The sequence below is a fragment of the Primulina eburnea genome, chromosome 4, assembly GCF_022965805.1.
Source record: "Primulina eburnea isolate SZY01 chromosome 4, ASM2296580v1, whole genome shotgun sequence".
Lineage (NCBI taxonomy): Eukaryota > Viridiplantae > Streptophyta > Magnoliopsida > Lamiales > Gesneriaceae > Primulina > Primulina eburnea.
Window position 1 is genome coordinate 4,886,166 of NC_133104.1, and position 24,213 is coordinate 4,910,378.

At 41.2% G+C, this 24,213-nt stretch overlaps 3 protein-coding genes and 1 pseudogene across 3 annotated transcripts in view; 1 reads left to right on the forward strand and 3 right to left on the reverse strand.

The window, feature by feature from the left end:
* Nucleotides 1-24,213, reverse strand: part of LOC140830740 (uncharacterized) — a 53,288-nt gene that overhangs the window by 19,152 nt on the left and 9,923 nt on the right. The gene's annotated exons all lie outside the window — the stretch shown is intronic.
* On the reverse strand, nt 51-2,792 carry LOC140830732 (uncharacterized). Its single transcript, XM_073194190.1, has one exon. The coding sequence runs from the start codon at nt 2,443-2,445 to the stop codon at nt 151-153; it is 2,295 nt and encodes a 764-aa protein (XP_073050291.1). The 5' UTR covers nt 2,446-2,792; the 3' UTR covers nt 51-150.
* Nucleotides 6,344-7,680, forward strand: LOC140829632 (polygalacturonase At1g48100-like; annotated as a pseudogene).
* LOC140830733 (superoxide dismutase [Cu-Zn] 2) lies at nt 8,541-11,623 on the reverse strand. Its single transcript, XM_073194191.1, has 8 exons — nt 11,452-11,623; nt 10,390-10,478; nt 10,196-10,297; nt 9,970-10,065; nt 9,610-9,641; nt 9,444-9,519; nt 9,088-9,141; nt 8,541-8,822 (listed from the first exon to the last, which is right to left on the reverse strand). Exons 2-8 carry the CDS (start codon nt 10,463-10,465, stop codon nt 8,800-8,802), a joined length of 459 nt encoding a protein of 152 aa, XP_073050292.1. The 5' UTR covers nt 10,466-10,478; nt 11,452-11,623; the 3' UTR covers nt 8,541-8,799.

Sequence of the window (24,213 nt, forward strand, 5' to 3'; positions counted from 1 at the left end):
TGCTGGTTACGTAGCTTATCAATACAATGATAGATGAGAAGCAATGCTAATGCAAACCAAAATTTTGACTAAATTAAATGTCAGTAGCCTAAACGGTTGCAGAAAACAAGTCCTGTGCAGCAAAAGACAAAGCATGAGGCCTACTGAATATCAAGACAACAAGTAGGCCGGCAAGGCAGCCGGATCGAGCTCCCAAAAGCCTCGAAAGATGCCACCCCATTCGTCCGTTAACCGGAAAGCAGGAATCTGATGTGAGAATTTGAACAGCTCATGCAATTCTATCTGCCTTCTTGTCATTTCTTGCCCTTCATTTTGAGGCTTGTAAACCAATTTGTATCCCTCAACCGCCTCAAGAGCTACTGTCTCTACCCATTTCTCGTTTACCTCCGAGATTTCGAGAATGTCGTATTTGCATTCCGGCAGCTCAGAACGTGAGATTTTTGGACTCCATGGCTTGTAAAGAGCCCAAACCTCACCTTTCCGCGGGAAAATAGAATATTCATTTCTCTTGGGTTCTATTTTAACTTGATGCGAAATGGCGGCAGCATCGATTTTGTGTCCTTTTCTATATTTACTAAGCTTGAATTTGCCACAAGAAATGGGCATGTTTTTATCAAGAAATCCTATGCTTCCATGTGGTTGTGAGGGGATAAGCCAGATTACATGTAAAGTGAGCTCGGGCAATGTATTCACCTTTTTAACCAGACCATAATACTTAGGTAGGCAATCTTCATCACTGTATACTGCCCATAACTGACCAATTTTGATGTTTTCTGGTGACTTCTCAGCGTTGAAGTCATGAAATTCCGAGTCAAGAACGGTGATTGCTTCTGGAAAGACAGAGGTACTGGTGTAATTGGGAGGCAATGAGGCTGGATCAAGTTCAAAGCATCTTTCGGGAACATCTGGCCTTTCATTTCCAGTCATTTGGATTGAGGGAACCTTGTGAGAAAATCTGAACATATCCTTCACCAGTATCGTGTTTATATCTGTTTGCTTCCATGTAACACGTTTAAAAAGTGAAATAAAGCCTTTGATCTTGCTCAATAATGCAACTTTTATGCCAGTATCACCATCATAATCTGATAAGATCTCGACTAACTCGAACTCTAAGTTCTCAAGTCTGTTCGGATCACAGTGCCAGCTGATATCCCAGTTCTTGAAAACTGCCCAAGTCTCACCCTTTCTCGGAAATATCTCGTAAAAGCTTCCTGTTTGAAAATTTACTAAATGTGAGAACACTGCATGATCTTGAATGGTCTCAGATTCTCCGAGTAGGAATTTCCCACAAGAAACCGGCAAGCCCTGATAGAGCCACTGGAGTTCTTTTTCGTTATCTGAGTACGGTTCCAACCAAGTAATCTGTATCTCGAAATCTTCTGAGATGATTTTGTTTACCAGAGCATAGAATCTAGGCATAGCATCCAGTGTATCATATGAAGCCCATACTTGTCCAATCCTAAAACAGTTTTTCATCCTCTCCTTTTCGAAATCACTGAATTCTGGGCTTGTATGTTCAAGAATTATTTGTTCTGGTGCAATCCCAGGACTTGATTTAGCTGAAAACTCATAACATTTAGCAGAATTCCCTCCTTTACTCCCTGATCCACCAAATTTCTCCTTACCTTTTCCATTGTTCTTGTTTTCATTAAGCACTCTCACCTCATCAAAACTCTTACTCTTTTTCACATCGTTCAACTCCTGTTTAAAGTTAGAAGCATAATTATCTCTAATTTTGCCTCGCGTGTCAACCTTCTGAGCAGAAGCAATGAAAGATCCACCATTCTTTGATCGTTTCACATTAGGACCAACTTTAGCTCTACCATCATAAAAACCATTTCCACCTGCATTATCACCAACTACTTTAGCGTTTGAAGATCCCATCCTTTTCTTGCTAGTATTCGTCATTTCCTCAACTGGGCTTGACCTTTTCACCTCATTCCTTACACAGTCAGAAGAACTTCCAGCTTTAGCCCAAGTACTGTTCGGAAATTCTTGCGAAATCCAGCTTTCCCACTCTTCTAACCCCCCATGATCATACAACTTAGTGTTCAATTTACTCCCATTGGATCTCCGACTCCATTGACTAAGAAGAACAGTTTTAGCCTCCCCGATAAGCTGGAAAGCATCCACTGCTCCAGGAAACTTGTTTTTATCAGGATGAAGCATCAAAGCCATGCTACGGTACCGTTTCTTGATCAAATCATCATCAGCAGTCCACTCACACTTTAGAATCTTGAACCAATCCCTCTCATTCCTATATCCAGTTTTCTCAGCAGAACAATGCACTTCACATACCAATATCATCTGTTCAACATCTTCCACATCAGAATAAAGCTTCTGTGCTTTAACTGCAAATTTCATGCCACCCCGAAAGTCCCCACTTTCCATCTTCCTCAAGGCAACATCTTTTGCCCTGATAGCCTCTCCCTTGTTACAATCCATCAAAAAGCACAGTTCATAAACAACTCAAATGAAAAATCCTCTCAAAATCCTATAACAAGAACTGCACAGTACCCAGCAAACCGCAGAATGCAATTCCTAATGAGAGTTTGAAAAATGGGATAAAGGACAAAGCATGAACAGTAAGCGGTAGTGGGACAAGGTCCATCGTCAGTCCACAATCACTAGAAACTGGAATAAATAATTAATATTATTCCAGAATTTTTTACCAAGAACCCGAACTATAATTTAAATACTCTTCCTGAATAATGGATATACATTAGTTATCAGGGAAGGAATCACGAATTCAGTATTCCACCCATGGCCGCCCACTCGGTCAAATCATTTATCCTGTTTATAGTATTCCACAGGAAAAAAACAAAGAGTGGTTTTAGGGTTTAAAGGTGAAACCCATGCTTTGACGGCGGTAACAAGAAAATGGGTTAAACCCGACCCCATCAATACATGTTAACCGTTAGGGATGCAAACGGGTCAACACATGACCCGTAGATATCCAAGGACGCAAACGGGTCAAATCTCTCGTTGAGCGCCATATATATACTAGATAAGGGAACCTCAATTCTTGAGGTGTCTTGCCCAAATTTGTAGTCATATGAGCATTTATATTTGTCTCTAGACCAACTAACCATGTGTTCATATTTGTGTATGTCTTATTTAATAATTTAATTTTAAAGGCCATAATTATTTTGAGTATAGTAATTTTTTATTTTCTTTTATATCCGTAGTCATACGATTAGTATTTCAAGTTGGTATTGTGCTTAACAAAGTAAAAAAAATATGAAAACCCAAGGAATTTATAAAATTGAAAATAGTTAGGAAAAAGATTGAGTTGATGTTCAAATAAGAGAATTTTAATAACATGTCTCAAATTGAACATAAAGTATTTGTTTATCTTAAAATTTAATCATGGATCTACCTCATAAATAGATTATTATAAATTCGAAAATAGAATATCCATATTTAAAGCAGGGTAATGGTTGTAAGGGTGTCACGCTTAATGACATGGTTGACGTTAATCGATTTACGAATGTGACAACTTTAACTTAAATATTAGTTGTAATATGAACCATTAAACAATCGATAAGAGCATTTAAAATTTTAGTGTAATCAAAGAGCTTTGAAAACTCGTTAATGTAGATAGGATTTCAATAGATATAACATTTTTTTACTTTAGAATTTAGTTGATGTATTTATGAATTTTGTAACTTCGAGTTTTTAAGATATTTAAACATGAAAATCAATTTAATTCATAAGACAGCTGAATAAATGATTACAACGAGAGACTAATAAAAGAAATCAAATTATATGAATAGAAATTGTTTGGAACTCATATTGAGAAGAAAACGCATGTCAATAACATGTAAGCAAAAGAAATTAACATGGAGGTGGTTGATGTATTATGAGAAAAATAAAAAGTAAACACATAGAGTAACGAAATGGAGATCAGTTTTCATATACGTTTATTTGATCACGCATAATCTAAAACTTATAATATGTCTACACATATGGACTAATACTAAGCATTTTCGATACTATACAATAAATGTTTTATTATTCATTTAATGTACATGGTTGTTTTGATGGAGCTCGTTGATATTTAGGGTTGTCTCAATGTCTGTTGCACAGTCTAGCACGAGCAAGAGCTTTGATTCCATGTTAAGCACTCTTCGTAAGATGATTGTATATACTGAGTTGGAGTAAAATCTTCTTATTAATTCTTCAACTTCTTTCTGAAGTAGATAGTTGTATTGAAATTGTCCACAATCGATACATGTACAGTAAATATTGTTTTCCATCGAATTTGGTTGATGTATTGAACATGTAATTAGCAAATGATGGGTATTAAGAAATTATAACATAGCAAGTATGTTAAGCTCCAGGTAATTGAGCATATAAGTGTTTATAAGGTAAGATAGAGGGTGCCAAGTGAATTTTCATATATTAAATGACATGTGTTGAGTCATAGATAATTTATAATAAATGTCGTGGTTGTTTTTGCCGATTGTAATAAAAGCAGGTTAGTCATCTGTACATGTTGGCAGGTGGTAAATTACAAGCTATAATTTTTAATCACAAATCTGAGTCATCACAACATTTTGTGTATTTCTGACACATGTGATGTTAAAAAATAAAGATAGTCATCATTTGTTCATGCCACGTGTCAATGAAATAAATATTGTTATGAAAATTAGAGCATTTTTGAAAACGTGTGCATGTTTTCGTAATGAAAAAAATACATGTTCTTAGCTAATTGTAAAAATAACAATACATGTGTGGTTAATAAGAAAGGGTTGGATAACAACCTATGAACTTCGAAAGAAGCAACAAATAATAGAATTATATAAAATTTTATATAAAGAATGCAACATGTATTATATAAAATTTTTATATAAAGAATGCAACAGTAAATAATTATGAATAGAGGAGAAAGAAAGAAGATATTATTGTCATGTACTTTAGGAAAATAAAGTTTTTTAGATGGAAACAAACGTGTCAATATGAAATTTTATCATCTGGTTGAACATTTTAATGTTTATTTATGTATAGAGTTACATATGACCTATAGTTTAAGGAATATTGATTGATATGTTTATGTTATAAGAAACATTAATTAGAACAATTGAAAAAGTTGATAAATTTTATATATAAACAATATTAATATATAATTATCTAAGGTAGATTTTTGAGCTAATAGTTTTAATATGATATTACATATATGGAAATGTATATATTTATTTAGTTTGTTTACTTTTTATGTACTCGTCTTCTCATCCTATTTAATATTTGATAATAGATACATATTTATATTTGGTTTTGTTGAATTTAATAAATAGTGATCAATATTATATACATTCCGTAAGGTCATAAAATAGTTAGATTGCGGGCACTTTGTTAGGGTTTTGACATTTTACAGTAGATGCTTTGGAAAATAAGAAAAATGATTTTTTAATATAAAAAATCATATACTGCGATGCTTCTACACAACGGAAACAAGGGAAAAAAAGACTGTAAATTTGTACTTCATTTTTAAATATTTGAAGTAAACTACTTGTTAGACACATTGATATAAATAAGGAGGGTATATTTTTTTCCCAAAAATAATAAATTTTAAAAATGGTTAAAATCATGTTTGATTTCATTGCTTAATGTTAGAGAATTCAAAAAATAAACTTGTTCAGTATAAAATTTAACCTCTACTTGCATCTTTGCCAGTTGCTAATGTACACAACACAACACAAGACAACCACTTTCTTTGAGCTTTCATCTTCTTAAATAATTTTCCTTCATGACGGCGAGGAAAAAAATAAGTTGCATTAAATTCCCACAATAAGTCACTCTCAGTCTTAGAAAATTGTACAAAGATAATCATGCCATATGTCACAAATTTCTTAGTTCATTTGCCTTGTGTGCGCAATGGAAATCATACACTGCTTATTCGTGTTACGGATCTTGAATGTACAATTCTTGATCCAAAATTTAGCCAATGTGGATGGAGGGGGACATCATAATAACATGAACAAGAAGCAAAAGAGTGAAATTTCACCTGAACTTACCCCAGCTTATTCCCGGACCAATCTCCCACTGTTCCAGCCGACTCGCCTCTTCACCAACCAGGGAACTTCTCGAGCACGAGCTGCATTTGCACTGTGTCTGATTATGGTGTAGTTGGAGACGGAGATACTGATGACACTGATGCCTTCAAAGCTGCATGGAAGGAGGCATGCTGAGTGGAAAATGTAGTGGTTCTGGTCCCATCATATCAGGTGTTTCTTATTACTTCAACCATTTTTCTTGGACCCTGTGAGCTGGGGCACATTTTTCAGGTAAGATCATAGTGGTTTCCTAATGGTGTTGAATTTTGAATAAAAAATTGTGCACTATGCGAAGTAATTACAAGGGAATGTTATTAATTACCGTACTTGTGAAGGTGGATGGGCTGCTAATGCCGCCTAATGGACCAGAATCCGACAGCACTAAGCAGTGGCTGGTGTTTTACAATCTTGACGGCTTGACTTTCACTGGAGCTGGGAGCATTGAAGGAAATGGCCAGAAGTGGTGATATACATTATGCATACATACAAAGAAATTAAGTTGTATCCCCCTCTGTGGGCGGTGATTAACAACTAATGAAATTGATTTCATTTGCATATATTTTCAGTTGATTCAGTTTTTCATGAGTTTGAGCTTGGTGGTGACCGGTTTGCGGATCCAAAACAGCCCACATTTTCACATGAAATTCGACGGATGTCAAGGTGTCCTAGTCGAGAAGATGTCGATTTCTTCCCCTAAGTTAAGCCCAAACACAGATGGAATACACATCGTGAACACCAAATCTGTTGGCATATACAACTCAGTCATAGACAATGGTAATCACACACAGACACACATATACATAAATCGATGCACAATTCAATGAACCAAAGAATTACTGATATGAATTAATCGACTGAGTCGTAAAATGCTTTACGAAACAGGGGATGATTGCATTTCAATAGGTCCAGGTTATTCAGATGTGGATGTAGAAGCCGGCACTTGTGGACCGAGTCACGGGATAAGGTATGTGGTAGCGCTGCTTTCATCACTCATGCTCGGAAGAACAACATTGAACTTTATTAATGTACCACGTAGTGCTTGCTACAATAATTTAAAAGATTCCTTGGCAAAAAATGCGGATTTCTTGCTTTTCGAGAGCAACGCGTTTGAAGTTGTAAAACAAGAGTCAAGAAACGTCGACAACAAAATCTTGAAAGAGGTAGGCGCGAAGTTAGAAGCCGATTTCAAGGTCTTGAAACATGCAATTTGCTCACCGAGACATAGGAAGAAAAGAAGAAAACGATGAGGCAAAGAAAGAAGCAAACCCACCTGAAGTGCGGTGTTGTGGTGGTGCAATGGTGGAAAGACGAAGACCGAGGCTCCAGAGTAAAGTTCCCCGCAGCAGAGTTAAAACCGATAAACTGCAACAAGCAGGAGGCAGAGAAGACAACAAGCAAATTTTTTGTTGGAATTTGCTCGGTGCAATGGTGTAAAGAAGAAGACGGAGGCTCCAAAACAATGGAAGACAAAAGGAAAACGAAGAGGGAAGAAGGAAACAAACAGAAACTGTAACCTGCAGGTGTGTGTTGCGATGGAGAGAAGAGCCCATCCCACTTGCTATTATCTCTGTACGTAGTGTGGTGGAAGAGCAGGCTAATGACACTTGTTATGGAAATTCCCGGCAACTTGCCACAAACTGGCCAAAAATGAATTATTCTCTCTTTTAGATATGTAGATGTAGATATGTATATATATTATCAATAACTAATGTTTGATCCAAGAGTCGAAAACGGATTATTTGGACCTTCATTTAGATGAGTTGAGAAATTATCAATTCAATACATTTATTTGGTGAGATGACGAGTCAACCTCTCAGTTTTAGTTAAACTAGTCGTAGCAGGACGAATTGAACTACAATCCTTCACAATCTAGCATTTGACAAAACGAACCTAATCCGATATCCTAATCTATTTTAACAACTCTACATATCATGCACACACTGTACATTGTTTTTTTATGAGAATCTTACATTTGATTTATTCAATTTATATATATATATAAACCAACACACTGCTATAAAATATTAACGCAATATAGTAATTATAAAAAATGTCAGATAGTAAATGATAATTATAAAAATTGTGAAGGGAAAAAATAACAGAGAACTTTGACAAATAACAAAAAAAATATCATTAACCACTATCATGTGACGCTTTATATTGTTATAGATTATCATTAAAACGTTAATGGGATTCTTTTTTTGTAACTAACTCGATTTTACAGATTTATATATGCAAAACTCAAAAGGAAATATTGAATCGAATCGAATATAAAATTAACTTATGGAACGAGCTTGTTTGCGTTAATCACATGCGTAGTTGGTGCTTCATCTTCATTGTGTTTCGGCTACAATCCTCTCCAATAAAAACAATATTGCAAATACACAACTAAATTTTAAAACCTCTGGTTCCGACAATAAAGATCGGGTATCAAAAATGTACTCAACTCGTATGCATACGTAGAGTGAACAACGAAACGCAGACTTGAACACCAACGCAAAGGTTTAATTTCAGACTAGGCATAGCTATTACAAGAACATCAGAAATAACAAAGTACTCGGTTCGAAAACAGGATTGAAATAATAGATCCAAAGTTTACATAACACACTGAAACTTGTCCATGAAAACAGCTCTTTATTAATTACCGAGTAGGTAGCAAATGATAAGGGACGATTCTCGCGGGTTCTCGAGGGTACAATTATAGGTAAGCTAAAACGAAAGCATAAAGCATCACCAGCTGCTTTCAGCCCTGAAGTCCAATGATACCTGCGAGACAACCGCGTGTGTTATTAAGGATATACCAACAAACAAGATTTAGTTTCAAATTAATTAGGATCGACCACGTTAGGTATCCATCTTCGGTTTAGCTCACATTATCGTAGACATCGAACTAATGCCACAGACTCGTTAGGAGCACAAGTACATAATATCACATGATAAGCAATTTCAAATTCCTCTTTTCTGACTGTTTATGCTGACAATTTGGTAGATCATGTATATTTGAAATGGAGGCGAGGATAAATTTTCTCACCGCAAGCAATCCTTCCACCAGCATTTCCAGTGCTTTTGCTAAGTTCGTGACCACCTGACTCAACAATGGGGGATTCATGAGATAATAACATATAGTCAGGAACATAAACAAAAACCATTGAAATCAAGGACAAAGGGAAAAATATGAGATTCCTGAAGTTTCATGGAGACTTCCAAATAGAAATCACATTTGCAAAAATTCAACTAATTCAAACAGATTGTTGAATTAGTTCTTTCAGGGAAATGGTGGGTTGTCTCATTATTGATCAACATAACAACAGAGAACTTGAGAATCGTATTCCGTTTTCTCTTTTCCTTGCCTCTCACTTTTTAAAATTAGTGAAATCAAAACACCACCTTTTCCAAGATCATCAGGATCAGCATGGACAACCACAGCTCTTCCAATTATGGAATGTGGTCCTGATAGTGGAATCTGAAACATGAAAAAAAAATGACCTTGAGACATTTAATGCAGAAAAATAAATTAAATTATTCGTGTAAACTGGTAGCAAATAAAACACACCTGCTTGTCGACAATGGTGAAAGCAGCAGTTCCTGAAACGTTTTAGAAAGAAAAAGGAGGATTAGCATACAATCAGACTATCAGAGTCCTGAATGCAAGCAAGAATACCATGATAAGTAAGATGTTCAGATATCACACCGTCAGTCCGTCACAATAAATTTTCCAAATTGATAAAAATACTATGGCAGGGAGAAAATATGAAAAAAAAAATCTAAAGGGGAAAAGCAAAAAACAATTTTTCCCTTTTTCCTAGTAAAATCTCAACTGATCTTCCCTTTATGAGTAATTACACACCACAATACTTTAAGACAATGAATGAGCAAACATTGAATTATTTATCATGAATGTGAAGGTACTCACCATCTTCTCCAACTGTAACATTCCCAAGGTCACCAGCATGACGAACTTCATCCCCAGGAGCACCATGCTCTTTGCCAGCTGGATTGAAATGAGGTCCTACAATTTAAATTAACAAAATATGACTATTCCAACAAAAGGAATATGTAAAACAAGAATAATATAGAGTGAAGCCAACAAATTCGTATCATATAAATACAGTAACTATGAAGACTGCAAGAGTAATTACCAGTTGACATACAGCCATTGGTGGTGTCACCAAGGGCGTGCACGTGAAAGCCGTGATGTCCAGGTTTAAGGCCAGAAAGGCGTCCAGTCACAGTAGTAGGACCTAAAGTACGAGACACAAACACTATAAGTTTCCTACTATTGAAGATAAATACATAATGGAACAGACCGTTATTTGCAAAAAATGAAAGCTACCATCTCCTTCCTGCAAAAAATGGACGGTGCCATTAACACCCTCGCTGCTGTTGAGAACTACAACTGCCTTCACCATGGTTGTATGTGATCTGAAACAATCAAAATAAGTTTTCCTAAATTGTCATATGTGGAAAACCAACAGAGACTATGCGACAAGTGAACTTTCAAGGATCCATAAGAACATGATTTCTCAAACTCGGTTATTGCATAAAAACTTCACAGGAAGACTTTGATAGTGTCACCACTGTCAAATGAAAACCATGCCAGCTGAAATTTTTACATTAAAATGAGGACGAAAATAGTGATCAACTTCTAAAAAGAAGCAAAATTACAATCATTTTATCGCCATCCACACTGCACATGAAATCTTGAGTTCGTTATCTGCTATAATTTGCAAGTAGCTCAAACCTTCAGGGTATTACAATAACAAACCATATTTCCCACAAAACAACATTTCCAGAAAGTTAAGTGCATCCTTCAGGCCGTGATCCTTAATTGAATTCTACCATAAAACTCGATTCTCTTTTCAAGAGAAATACAATTCTCAAAATAACATGGGCAACACCTAATCTTAATTCAAACAAGCCAAACCCGATTAACACGACTAAGCGAATCAAACGTACCATCAGATCAATAATAATAAAGCTGATAATGAGCTCAAACTAAGGTTAATCAACCAAAAACCATACAAAAACTAATTACGTCAAAATAACAGGAAATGAGAAACTCTTGCTCAGAAAACTATCCCCCAAAACTGATCCTACCCAAATGAAATGTCAAACAACACAAATCATAAATAACACAATCAGACACAACAGATCAACGAGCTTGGAGATCAAGATCGTGTGAATCCGAGAGTCAAACTAAGACAACCAGGACCGGAAACATAATCCATCAAACCTAAAACATAAACTAAAAGTAAAGGGGAAAAAAAGAAGCAAATCGCGATACAAGAACAAAAACAACAGAAGCAGATTTATCAGAAACGATAGTGGAAATCTAATCGAGAAAAGTGAACGATAAACAAGTGAATTACACTTCTTCACTCTTAAGAAATTTTACCTCAGAACGCCCCTTTCTGCAACAGAGAGTAGATAGATCGCAGAGTAGATTGAAGATTGTAGCTCAAATTCCCCCAAATCGATGGAATGAATAGGCTGTACTGGTAGGTGGCGATTTATAGGAAATTCAACTTTATTTATTTATTGTTTATTTTTCCTTTAAATTTGAAAAATAGAAACCGGTAGCGGTATTTTTTGGAACATTATTTTTTGGTTGACCGCGTGAGGCGCGTGTCGCGACCTCATCGAGTCCAGCCCGCCAGCTTTCTAGAAGGTTCATCGAGTCCATTTGGCATATGTAAACAATTTTTTAAAGAACAATTATTATGAGATAATTCACAGAAGACTACGTGAAACTAAACTTAGATATCCAAATTAATCATTTCTGAAACGTCGTTTTTCGCACCCCAAATACAACATTAGTTGAAAAAAATTATTTTGACGTTCAAAACGTTATTTGAGCGTTGTATGAAATCAAAACATTCATAAAATGTTTAGAATATTTATTTTGTGTTCTAAACACTGGATGCTAAACTATTTTGGATCTTTTTGTAATTATCTACAAACAGATTTTTCTCTTTTGATCGTTTAATCAAGTCTACGAACCGATAGTGCACTCATGGTTTAGATCGCACTAAAGATCTAAACGATTTTGTGTCGAGACTAGATTGCCAAAATTTAAAAAATCTGGCGGCGGTGCTGTGGTGGAAGGTTGTCGAAAATCTTCTTGTGAAAAGCTTGAAGTGGCTGAAAATTACTTTGAGGGAAGAGAAAATGAAGTGAGCAAAAGTTGTCTTATTTCATATAACTCTTAATTAAATATTTATATATTTTAATTCTTGTTCATATCAGGCATCTCACTTGAATTAAGATTCTTTATTTTCATTATTTAAAATTATCGTGTAATATTTTTTATTAAAAATATCATATCAAATCAACTATTGATAATACATTTTATATATACACACACTTGTATACACACATATTTATTAGCGTATATAAAATTAAATAACTCTTATTTAATTTTTTAATTAAATAATAGTTAATTAATTAATTATACACTCATCTATCATATTCCATGGGAATTTTGCACATACAGTAATCATCACTATCAATATTATTATTTAATTAGTAGATTCTAAATTTATTAAATAAATAATTGTACCTTCATTATAACATTTATCGACGATCAAACAAAGTCGATATTACAAACTTTGTTCATATAATGAAAGTTGAAAATTACGAATGATGAGATCCGCTGGAAAGGGGCGAGCCGGGTAAGGAGCTCCAATCGGATCAAATCAACAATTTATAATGTTTTGGGAATTTTGAATGAAGACAATGGCTTGAATGACACCTGCAAACAATGGAAAGAACTCGTGAATGGGCGCCGGAGGGGTTTCCGACGTAGCCACTCCGATGATAAAGTCAGAAGTTTTTTTTTTTTGATGATGAACTTCGAACAATATTTGAGGAGAAATACGTAGAATGCTTAAAGTTCAAAGGTTTTTCAGGATCATTTAATGATATTAATACCTGCTATTTATAGGTGAGGAATGGGTAGTTACCTTGATTCCTGCATCACCTATTAAGTCGGTTTACCATACTAGCTTCTGATGACTTCTCGGACACTCCAAGCCCAAATTGTTCTGACAGATGGGATGGCCTGTAATGATTGCACTCGAGTGTGGTGCACTTATCGAGATGGTGCTATTCTCGAGATTGCCCAAGTGGTTATGCAACCGGGAAACTTATCAAGAAAGATGAGAAGGACCCGGTCCACTTTACGAGGACCCGGGCTAATAACTGAAAACTTCAACCGGTCGGATAGACTTACCTGGACGCTCCTACCCGGATCCTAATGGGGGTATCACCACCCATCCCTAAAATAGTCGGGCTAGAGCTTGACTCGCTGTCCCGATTCAATCCTTCCTGTTCACTCTTGGATGGTCATGGCGAATAAATACGAAGCGAAGGAATTCCATCTAAGTGCCTTACATCCCATACTTCGAATTCCTCAATATCTGCCAATTACTATTTCCAAGGAAATCAATCAAACACATCATTACTCATGCATGAGTAAGGATACCGCCGAAAAATCTCTTCATATGCTGAGGTAATGATGAGCCTGCTCCCTCGATATCCATACATGTCTTTTCATCTGTTGGCCCATTTTCCCAGACTTTTCTGATCGTTCGATTGGATTCAAATCCACGGTAGAGATTGATTACCGTTCGTTTATATAATGGGTTGCTTGCTTCCTTTTTTAGCCCATCCAGTAATTCTATTTTCAAAGCATACAATGGCAGGTCCCAGCAGTTCCAAAGCTCCTGATATGGCGGAAGAGTTTATGCAAACCGCTTTTGCAAAGAGCAAGTCTGAACTGGAAGATAAGGTCTTCCATCAAATCCTTCATTACTGGAGGGAACTACAAGGGCTCGAGCTTATACATGAGTGGGAGGAGGCTATCACTCCTCAACTGGTGGCTAAACTGGCCAAATATCGGGAACGCTTGCAGATTCCTGATGAGGAATATCTCTTTGAAGACCGCTACATCCTTCAACTTATGCTTTACAAGGAGAGGAGGATCCTGCATAAGCTTCTCCCCTCGGATGGCTTTGCCAAGGCGTTTACCGGTAGCTCGGTGAAGACCCTGCTCGCTGCATGGATGAAATCGGTTGAAAAGGAGTTTTGTAATGTAGCGGGTAGACCCTTCCCGAATGAATAAAATCTTGTCCTATTTTATTCCCCTTGCTTGCACTTTAATACTATTATTATTATTTTCTCAACTAATAATCAATTCTTAAAAACGAAATCTAAAAACCCTCCAGATACAAGATAGGGTATTCCAGCCTCGAGGTCTTAGGTGATAAAATACCGGGCTCGGGATACCCGGGTAATAAAACAAAATGCCATAGTAAAATAGCTTTCCACATGGAAACGCTCACATGGGGAGGATATACCCACACCTCCTAGGTTATGATGATGCCGTGACCTCGATAATTGAAACCACCTTTTTGACTACCCGGAACAATTTACGAGGCATACCCTAATCATCCACGTGTGTGAATTCAATAATGGGTATTTAATGCTGGAAACACTTCAACTGGTCGTGACCCTTTAACTTCTTTTATCCTCTGCATCACGCATCTATAAATAAGATAGTAACTTTATAGGGGAATCACCCATTCAATATGTCTAGCTCCAGCGATTGTAGTAGTGCGGTCTCCTCCCTTGGTGAGTATAGCCAAATACCTGTGGCACTGCGTCCTTATGTGAAGACTCTGAAAAGGACAATCAAAGAATATATCGAAGTGAAGGTCATGTCCACCTGGTACAAGATACATGACATTAACATTACACACCAAAATGGCCTAGCCCTTAATCGCGCACAAAGGGCAGTAGCAAGAAAATACAGGCGAGAGCTGGGAGTAGCTCGAGTTGTAGACTTAGCCACCGATCAGGTGCTACTGCGTGCAATGCTCTGGAAAGAATGGCACCAGCTGAACAAACTACTAGCTTCTGAGCCATTCACTCCTCTCGTTATCCAGGAAATGACCGACTGGATGAATGAATGGAAGAACGATGTGGCCTCGAAAATGGCCCAGATGTAATATGTACCTTTAAATATAATATTTCTAGTTCATATTTGTCTTTTCTTCTATTACAAGAACTTATCTGTCAAACCGAGGTGGTTCGATTTAGCTTCTTTTTGCGTTACAAAATTCACGCCCGAAAATCTAAAACTTCCCGAACTAAAAAATAACGAACACCCGGGGCCTCAAAACCCTCCCGGGCGGGGAAATAACTATCCGGGGCCTAAAACCCTCTCGGACTAAGAAATAAACACCCGGGGCCTCAAACCCTCCCGGGATAAGAAATAAACACCCGGGGCCTCAAACCCTCCCGGGATAAGAAATAAACACCCGCGTCTTGGGATAATCCCAAGGGGTGTCATGGTGCCACGCGCCCCTTTACTCGAAGATCACAAACATTTCGTACTTCGAGGAGTCCATAAATCTGACAATAATCATGGCGTGTGTCCCTTCACCTATCCTCGCGGATTTCGAGGTTTATTTCACCCCTTCGATCTACTTTTAATCAACGATGCAGACCAATTTTCTCTCGTATAAATTCTAACCGCCTCTTCCTGGAGAATCATTTTCAAATTCGAAACTCCGGCGAAGCCCTTGCAAAAAATCCTCTCAAAGCTTTTCTACGAAGTTTCTCTCGTCTCCGGTGCGCCTCTAATACTGCCAGTTTCCCCGACCACCTGTCTTCAAAGTTTGTAAGTCTTTCTTCATAAAATGTCTAACTCTACTTCTTCTACTTCTGGGGCCAATGCGCGAGGTTCGCCTAGTGTCGAATCTGCTGCACTTCGCTCCGTTGCTTCTCCATCTCCTTCACCCCGTCGCTTTATTACCCAACCCGCTAAGAAACTAACAGTCCTTTCAACCAGACCCTCTTCTTCTAAACCCTCCCTTCCAAGCCACTCCCGAGCTCTTGCCCAAAAGAAGGGTAAGGGTAAAGCTCGGGTCGCGGGCCCTCCTCCTGCCGAGGCCCCGGGAGTTCCCTGGTTCTCCTCTTTGAGCAGCACCCTGCGCTCAGGGGCGGATGGGGAACTTAGGACTTTGGGTCACATTCCCTCCGCTCTATCTATTTTGATACCCGGGCCTTCTGATAGAGTCAACAACCCCCCTCCCGGGTATACCACTTTTTTCCGAGACCAAATTAAGAATGGTCTACGATTTCCTGTTCATCCTTTCTTTATCGCAGTCGCCAAATTTTTTGGTGTACCAATTAACCAATTTCACCCTAATTCCTTTAGAATAATGGCTGCCACCTTCGTTCTTTTCCGTATGAACGATTTTCTCATTACTCCTCTCATCCTTCATTATTATTTCTCTTGTCGGCTCGGGGATAATGCCTTTTCCCTGACTGCCCGGCACAATACTCGCTTCCTTGATGATATACCTTCTTCTCAAAAAGGGTGGAAAGGAAGATACTTCTTTATTCAACTCCCGGAGGATCTTCCCTGCTTGACCGGCTTTCTCCCCTCTCTGCCTACACAACCTTCCCTCCCCGGCACTTACAAATTCGAAGAACCCTTCCTTATCAGTCAAGATTTGGTAGAGGGATGTAAATATTCATCCTCCACCCTTATCTCGGATGAAAATTTGACTACCTACGGGTTGAGTCCCCAGCCTGAGGATCTCGAAGACCACATTATTGATGAGGTGGCGGGCTCGGGCTCTCAACTCGGTAATTCAACCTTTTACCCTGTTGCTCTTCCTCCTTGATTTTTTTTTTTTTTTATCACTATTTCTTCTCCATGCAGATAATTCCGAGATGCAGGCTGCTTTTGCTAAAAGAAGGGCGGCTGAGAAAAATGCCCAAGAGAAGGAACTTGCAGCTCGTCGCGCAGCTGTTGAAGTGGAAAAGAAACGAGCGGCCGAGAATGTGTCTCAGGGAGTTGAAATTGCCCGGGAAGATCTTCCTCAGGAGGACACCCCTCGGGGGATGGCTGAGACTTCAGAAGAAACTGAAGATCGTATTCCTCTAAGCCAGAGGAAAAGAAAAGCGGTGGCAGAGCCCGAGCTGGTGGTTCTGGAAGGCCCTTCTGAGGGTGACCCCTGTACCTCTCCACCTGCCCAACCTCGTCCTCCCCCCCAAACTACTGGGGATTCATCCTCCGAGCTCCCTTCCAACAATATTTTTTTCGAGGGAGCTACGGTCAGTGGTGCTAAACGCTTCAAGCAGATGCTCAGTCCTACTGAAGCAATATTCTTGAAGAGCATCCCTGCCCCTAACAGATTTTTGGAAGGATCAAACCGGCTTCTCTCGGTAAGCTCTTCACCTTACGGCTTAATACTGATATCGACCCATTTCTCCTGATTTTTGTCTTTGTCCAGGCGGCTCATATGATGGTCTCGGCCTTTGAAGAAGTGGCGGCAGTGGCCACCAGGACGAACAGGCAGGCTCGGGCGTCTCAAGAAGTTCATGACCAGCTCCGAGGGGAGATCGCCCGGGCCGAGAAGCTGCACGAGGAGAAAGTTGCCGGGCTCCTGGCCTCTTTGGAAAGAGCCAATCAACAATTGGCTTCAACTCAGCGTGCTCGGGATGAGAGTTTTGCTCGAGAAGAAGCCTCTCAAAGACAAATTGCTTTTTTGGAATCCCGAGCTCGATTCCTTGAAGAAGAAACCACTCTTCAACAACACCGGGTTGTGGCTGCTGAAGATAAACTCAAGCTTTTCCAACTCACTCATGAGGAATGGAAGACTGTCTTCCTCCAATCCTCGGATTTCCAAGCGGCGGTTGAAGATAGATCGTACAACTACTTCAAAGTTGGCTTTGCGAAATGCCGGGAGCAATTTGAGGAGGAGGACTTGATTCCGGCAAACAAGGAGGGCTTTCCTGACATAGATCGAGCCATTGACTCTCTTCCCAAAGATGATGACGATGCCGATAAGGAGACCGAAAAGGCTCCTGAGAATACCGGGGAGGAGTCTACTGCAGTATTTCTAGTTTAGGATTGTTTTTTTTAGGTTTCCATATCTCCTCGTGTGATTCTTGCCCTCGGGCTCTGGTCACAAGAATTATTTTTCCTTGTGCAATATCTTAATTTCTAGCGAACCAAATATTTTATATTCGATAGGAAAGTAAAGAAAGCGAACCTTGCCAAATACGGAGTTTTGAGCCCGGGTGTGAATCCTTGGGCTTTTTAGAACCAAGGTGCAGAGCATTAGGCCGGGGAGCATGTCCCGGGACTTGGGAATGGTCGAGGTGTGTGGCCCCGAGCCAGGGTGTAGTGCCCTGGGCTTTTTAGAACCAAGGTGCGGAGCCTTGGGCCGGGGAGCATGTCCCGGGACTTGGGAATGGTCGAGGTGTGTGGCCCCGAGCCAGGGTGTAGTGCACTGGGCTTTTTAGAACCAAGGTGCGGAGCCTTGGGCCGGGGAACATGTCCCGGGACTTGGGAATGGTCGAGGTGTGTGGCCCCGAGCCAGGGTGTAGTGCCCTGGGATTTTTAGAACCAAGGTGCGGAGCCTTGGGCCGGGGAGCATGTCCCGGGACTTGGGAATGGTCGAGGTGTGTGGCCCCGAGCCAGGGTGTAGTGCCCTGGGCTTTTTAGAACCAAGGTGCGGAGCCTTGGGCCGGGGAGCATGTCCCGGGACTTGGGAATGGTCGAGGTGTGTGGCCCCGAGCCAGGGTGTAGTGCCCTGGGCTTTTTAGAACCAAGGTGCGGAGCCTTGGGCCGGGGAGCATGTCCCGGGACTTGGGAATGGTCGAGGTGTGTGGCCCCGAGCCAGGGTGTAGTGCCCTGGGATTTTTAGAACCAAGGTGCGGAGCCTTGGGCCGGGGAGCATGTCCCGGGACTTGGGAATGGTCGAGGTGTGTGGCCCCGAGCCAGGGTGTAGTGCCCTGGGCTTTTTAGAACCAAGGTGCGGAGCCTTGGGCCGGGGAGCATGTCCCGGGACTTGGGAATGGTCGAGGTGTGTGGCCCCGAGCCAGGGTGTAGTGCCCTGGGCTTTTTAGAACCAAGGTGCGGAGCCTTGGGCCGGGGAGCATGTCCCGGGACTTGGGAATGGTCGAGGTGTGTGGCCCCGAGCCAGGGTGTAGTGCCCTGGGCTTTTTAGAACCAAGGTGCGGAGCCTTGGGCCGGGGAGCATGTCCCGGGACTTGGGAATGGTCGAGGTGTGTGGCCCCGAGCCAGGGTGTAGTGCCCTGGGCTTTTTAGAACCAAGGTGCGGAGCCTTGGGCCGGGGAGCATGTCCCGGGACTTGGGAATGGTCGAGGTGTGTGGCCCCGAGCCAGGGTGTAGTGCCCTGGGCTTTTGTTTCTTCCCGGAATGTGAGAGATGAGAATACAACATTTCTGAGAAAAACAAATCTTTCATTTACATCTTTTGGCAAATAGATTACATCTGTCAAGTATAATATTGCTTTAAATTAAATACATTCCAGGGTCTTTTGAGAGGGCGTCCTTGTGCATCCTCTAGATAAAAAGATCCGGAGCTGACTCTCCGAGTGATTTTGTAAGGCCTTTCCCATTTTGCCTCTAATTTTCCCACTTCTCCCGCTGGATTGGCTTTTTTCATGACTAAATCTCCAATTTGAAAATCTCGAATTCGGACCTTCTTATTGTAAGATTTCATCACTCGACTTCTGTATGCTTCCATGCGGATAAATGCCCGGTCTCTTTTTTCCTCGACTAAATCCAACTCCCTGGCTCTGCTTTCATTATTATCACGTGGGTAAGATTCTACCCGAGGAGAAGTCTCTCCAATCTCAACTGGGAGAACTGCTTCCGAGCCGTATACGAGGCTGAAAGGGGTTTCCTGAGTCGGTACCCGCGGAGTAGTTCTGTAGGCCCAAAGAACACTGGGTAATTCTTCAACCCAATCCTTCCCCTTACCCTGAAGTCTCGTCTTCAACGCCTGTACAATGATCCTATTAACAACTTCTGTTTGACCATTTGCCTGAGGATAAGCCACAGAGGTGAAGGATTGAGTGATCTTCATTTCTTGGCACCAAGAAACAATTCCTTTGCCTTGGAATTGTCTGCCATTATCTGAGATTAATCTCCGGGGCACTCCAAATCGGCATACAATATTTTTCCACAAGAATTTCAATACCTCCGTTTCAGTAATTCTGGCCAAAGGTTCAGCTTCCACCCATTTGGAAAAATAATCGACTGCTACTAATAAGAATTTCTTCTGAGCTCGGGCAAGCGGGAAAGGACCTACAATGTCCATGCCCCATTGATCAAAAGGGCAGGATGCCCAAATAGGCTTCATAAGAGCAGCCGGGCTGTGTTTGAAATTTGCATGATGCTGACAGCCTTCGCAGGTTTGAACCACCCGAGCTGCGTCTTGACCCAGGGTTGGCCACCAAAATCCTACGAGCATGGTTTTTCGGGCTAGAGACATTCCTCCGAGGTGCTCCGCGCAACATCCTTCATGAATTTCCCGTAGTACATAATCTACCTCCTTTTTAGGCAAGCATTTTAAAAGAGGCCCCTGAAATGATCTTTTATACAAGATTGCGTTTAAGAGAACAAACCTGGGAGCTTGTCTCTTAATTTTCCGAGCTTGCCCTCTGTCCTCGGGTAGTACACCTTTTTCAATAAATCTGATTAAGGACGTCATCCAGGAGTTTTCGGGCTCGGGTATCCCTTCCTCGTCAGTCGAGAGGATCAAGCGGGAGACATGCAATACCTCCCGGGTGCTTACTTCACCTAGGGATGCTGTCATTTTTGCTAGAATATCTGCTTCGTTGTTTTCTTCTCGGGGAGATTTGTTCAATACTCCAATCCGAAAAGCCTTCTGCTCGAGCTCTGATAAGCTGTAGATATTTCAGCATCCTATCATCTTTAGCTTCATACTCACCCTTTATCTGTTGTGTTATAAGTTGTGAATCGGAATATATAATTATCCGGGAAGCCCCCACTTCCCGAGCAGCTCGTATTCCAGCTAGCACAGCCTCATACTCGGCCTCATTATTAGTTACTCGGGAATCAATCCTTATTGCCAATTTGATTTTTTCTCCCGGGGGGGATATCATTACGACTCCTACTCCACATCCCGCAAGGCTAGACGCCCCATCCACAAAGACTCTCCACACTTCCTCTCTACTGGGCTGGACCATCTCAGATAAAAAGTCTGATAAAGCTTGTGCTTTGATAGCCATTCGTGGTTTGTACTCGATATCGTACTCCCCCAATTCCACCGTCCACTTAATCATTCGCCCGGATACCTCAGCATGAGTCATGATTCTACCAAGAGGGCTGTTGGTAAGAACCACTATTTGATGCGATAAGAAGTAAGGTCTTAGCTTCCGAGCAGTCACGATCAAAGCCAATGCAATCTTTTCTACCTCGGTATACCGGAGCTCGGGCCCTCTTAGAGCGTGGCTAACATAATAGACAGGCTTCTGATCAGAGCCTTCTTCTTTGATTAACACCGAACTGACAGCATGCTCTGTAGAGGATAAATACAAGAATAATCGCTCCCCGGGCTCGGGTTTTACTAATACCGGGAGTTCTGCAAGGTGGGCTTTCAAATCCTGGAAGGCTTGTTCGCATTTATCGTTCCATCCGAAGTGCTGGGCCTTTCTCAAGACTTGAAAGAAAGGATAACTTCTGTGTGCTGAACGGGATATGAATCGAGAAAGGGAAGCAATCCTTCCCGTCAACTTTTGCACCTCTTTTACAGACTGGGGAGAGGGCATACATAAGACAGACTTCACCTTCTCCGGATTTACCTCAATTCCCCGATCTGTAACCATGAATCCCAAAAATTTGCCACTTTTTACGCCAAAAATGCATTTGGCCGGGTTAAGCTTGATCCCATGTTGCATGAGGGTGGCAAAAGTTTCCTGTAGATCATCAATAAAAGTAGTGACTTCCCGGGTCTTGCTTAAGATATCATCCACATAGACTTCCACGTTCCGCCCCAGCTGCTTCTCGAATACTTTGTCCATAAGACGTTGATAGGTAGCCCCTGCATTCTTCAACCCGAAAGGCATTACAATATAACAAAATGTACCTCCCGATGTGACGAAGCTAGCTTTATCTTGATCTTTTTTGGCCAAGGGGATCTGATGATACCCCTGGTATGCATCCATAAAGCTCAGCAGCTCATAACCCGAGGTGGAATCTACCAGCTGGTCAATCCGGGGCAGCGGATAATGATATTTGGGGCATGCTTTGTTTAGATCGCGGAAGTCTACGCACATGCGCCATTTGCCAGTGGATTTAGGTACTAAAACCACGTTGGAAAGCCAGGTAGGGAATTGAATTTCCCGAATATGCCCCGCCTTCAGGAGCTCCTTTACTTGCTCTGATATGACTTTGTCCTTTTCAGGACCAAAGTGCCTCTTTTTCTGCTTTACGGGGTGAGACCCCGGGAGGATGTTTAAATGATGCTCCGATATAAAGGGAGAAATCCCCGTAAGCTTCTGCTGGGACCAGGCAAACACATGAATGTTAGTTTTTAAACATTTAATTAAACTCACCCGGGTGGTCATGCTGAGATCCCGAGCCACCCGGATTTGCTGTCCTGGCCCAATCTCCACCGCCTCCTGCTCTTCCTCGGCCACAAAGTGTATCTCCCCTTTCTCCACTATCCTTCCTCCTGTCTCACCTATCTTAGCCCTCTTCCCCTCCTTCTTAGATCTGTTTTTATCCGTCCGGACCGCTTCCACATAACACTTTCGAGAAGAGGGTTGATCTCCCTGGACTTCTCCTACCCTTGCTCCCACAGGAAATTTTATTTTCTAGTGGTAGGTAGACGCTACAGCCCTTAACTCATTCATGGCCGGCCTCCCAAGGATGATGTTATACGATGATGGGGAGTCCACCAGAGTAAAAGAAGTCATCACTGTCTTCTTGAGATCGTGAGAGCCCAGGGTTAAAGGTAAAACAATCTCCCCTTCTGGATAAACCACGTGCCCGGCGAAGCCGAAAAGAGCAGTTTCCATTGTTTCCAGGTGATAGCCCTGTAAATCCATCTGCTCAAAAGCATCCTTGAAAATTACATTCACAGAACTGCCTGAATCCACGAAAACCCGCAGAATGTCATAATTCGCCACTCGGGCTTGAATCACCAAGGCATCGTTATGGGGTAGATTCACCCCTCTCAGGTCCTCCGGGCCGAAACTGATGATTGCCTCACTCTTCCTCAATCCTTCTACCTCCAAACATTCTCTCCTACTCCTTGACTTCCTCGCCCGATTGGAGTCTCCATCAGTAGAGCCTCCAGATATCATCTTAATCGTTCCTACAACCGGGGGTGACTTCTTTCTTTGCTCGGGTTCAGGCCCCCTTCTTCTTCCAGCTTCGATTCTAGGATTGTTTCTCACACCCCCTCCCCGAGAACTAGATCCGGGCTGCCGGGACGTCCATGGCGGCACCCTAGACATTGGTGTATGGATAATAGGCTTTGGGAGAGAAGGCGCACCATAATTTCCCTTCAGAACTTTGCAATCCTCAGTATTATGGTATCCCAATTTGTGAAGAGCACAAAATCCCTTTTTCTCTAGCCGAGTCAGTTGATGATCCGGGGCCAAATCCCTACTACATTCTTGCACCTCCCTCTCTCGGGCGATCTTCAGAGGCACATGATGAGAGAAATGCCCTGAATTGCCCCTCTTTTGTCCCCTCTCCTCGGGTTTAGATACCCGGTCTCCTCTTTCTTTCCTCACCGCTTCTCTCTTTTGTTTCTGGGCTTCCTCCATATTTATGTACTTCTCTGCCCGGGACAACAGGTCCTCAAAATCCCCGGGCACCTTTTTGGTTAGTGATTTGAAGAATTCACCATCTCTCAAACCCTGAGTGAAGGCAGTAGTCTTGGTTTCGGTGGCACAAGACGGGACGTCTAGAGCCACTCTATTGAATCTTCTGATGTAAGCCCGCAAATTCTCCTCAGGGCTCTGCTTTACCTCAAAAAGACTGAAGGCGGTCTTTTTGTACTTCTTACTACTACTAAAAGGGTGTAAGAATACCTTCTGGAAATCTCGGAACGACTGCACGCTTTGAGGGGTCAAACCCTCAAACCATCTCTGAGCAGAATCCACCAGAGTTGTCAAGAACACCTTGCATTTGATTCTATCCGTGTAGCAGTGTAACATGGCCATATTCTCGAACCTGGCTAGATGCTCTTCCGGGTCCGCGTTGCCATCATAATCTTTTATTTTGGCAGACTTGAAGTTCCCAGGAAGAGGTTCCTGAACAATGATATCAGCAAATGGACATCCCTTTGCCGCGA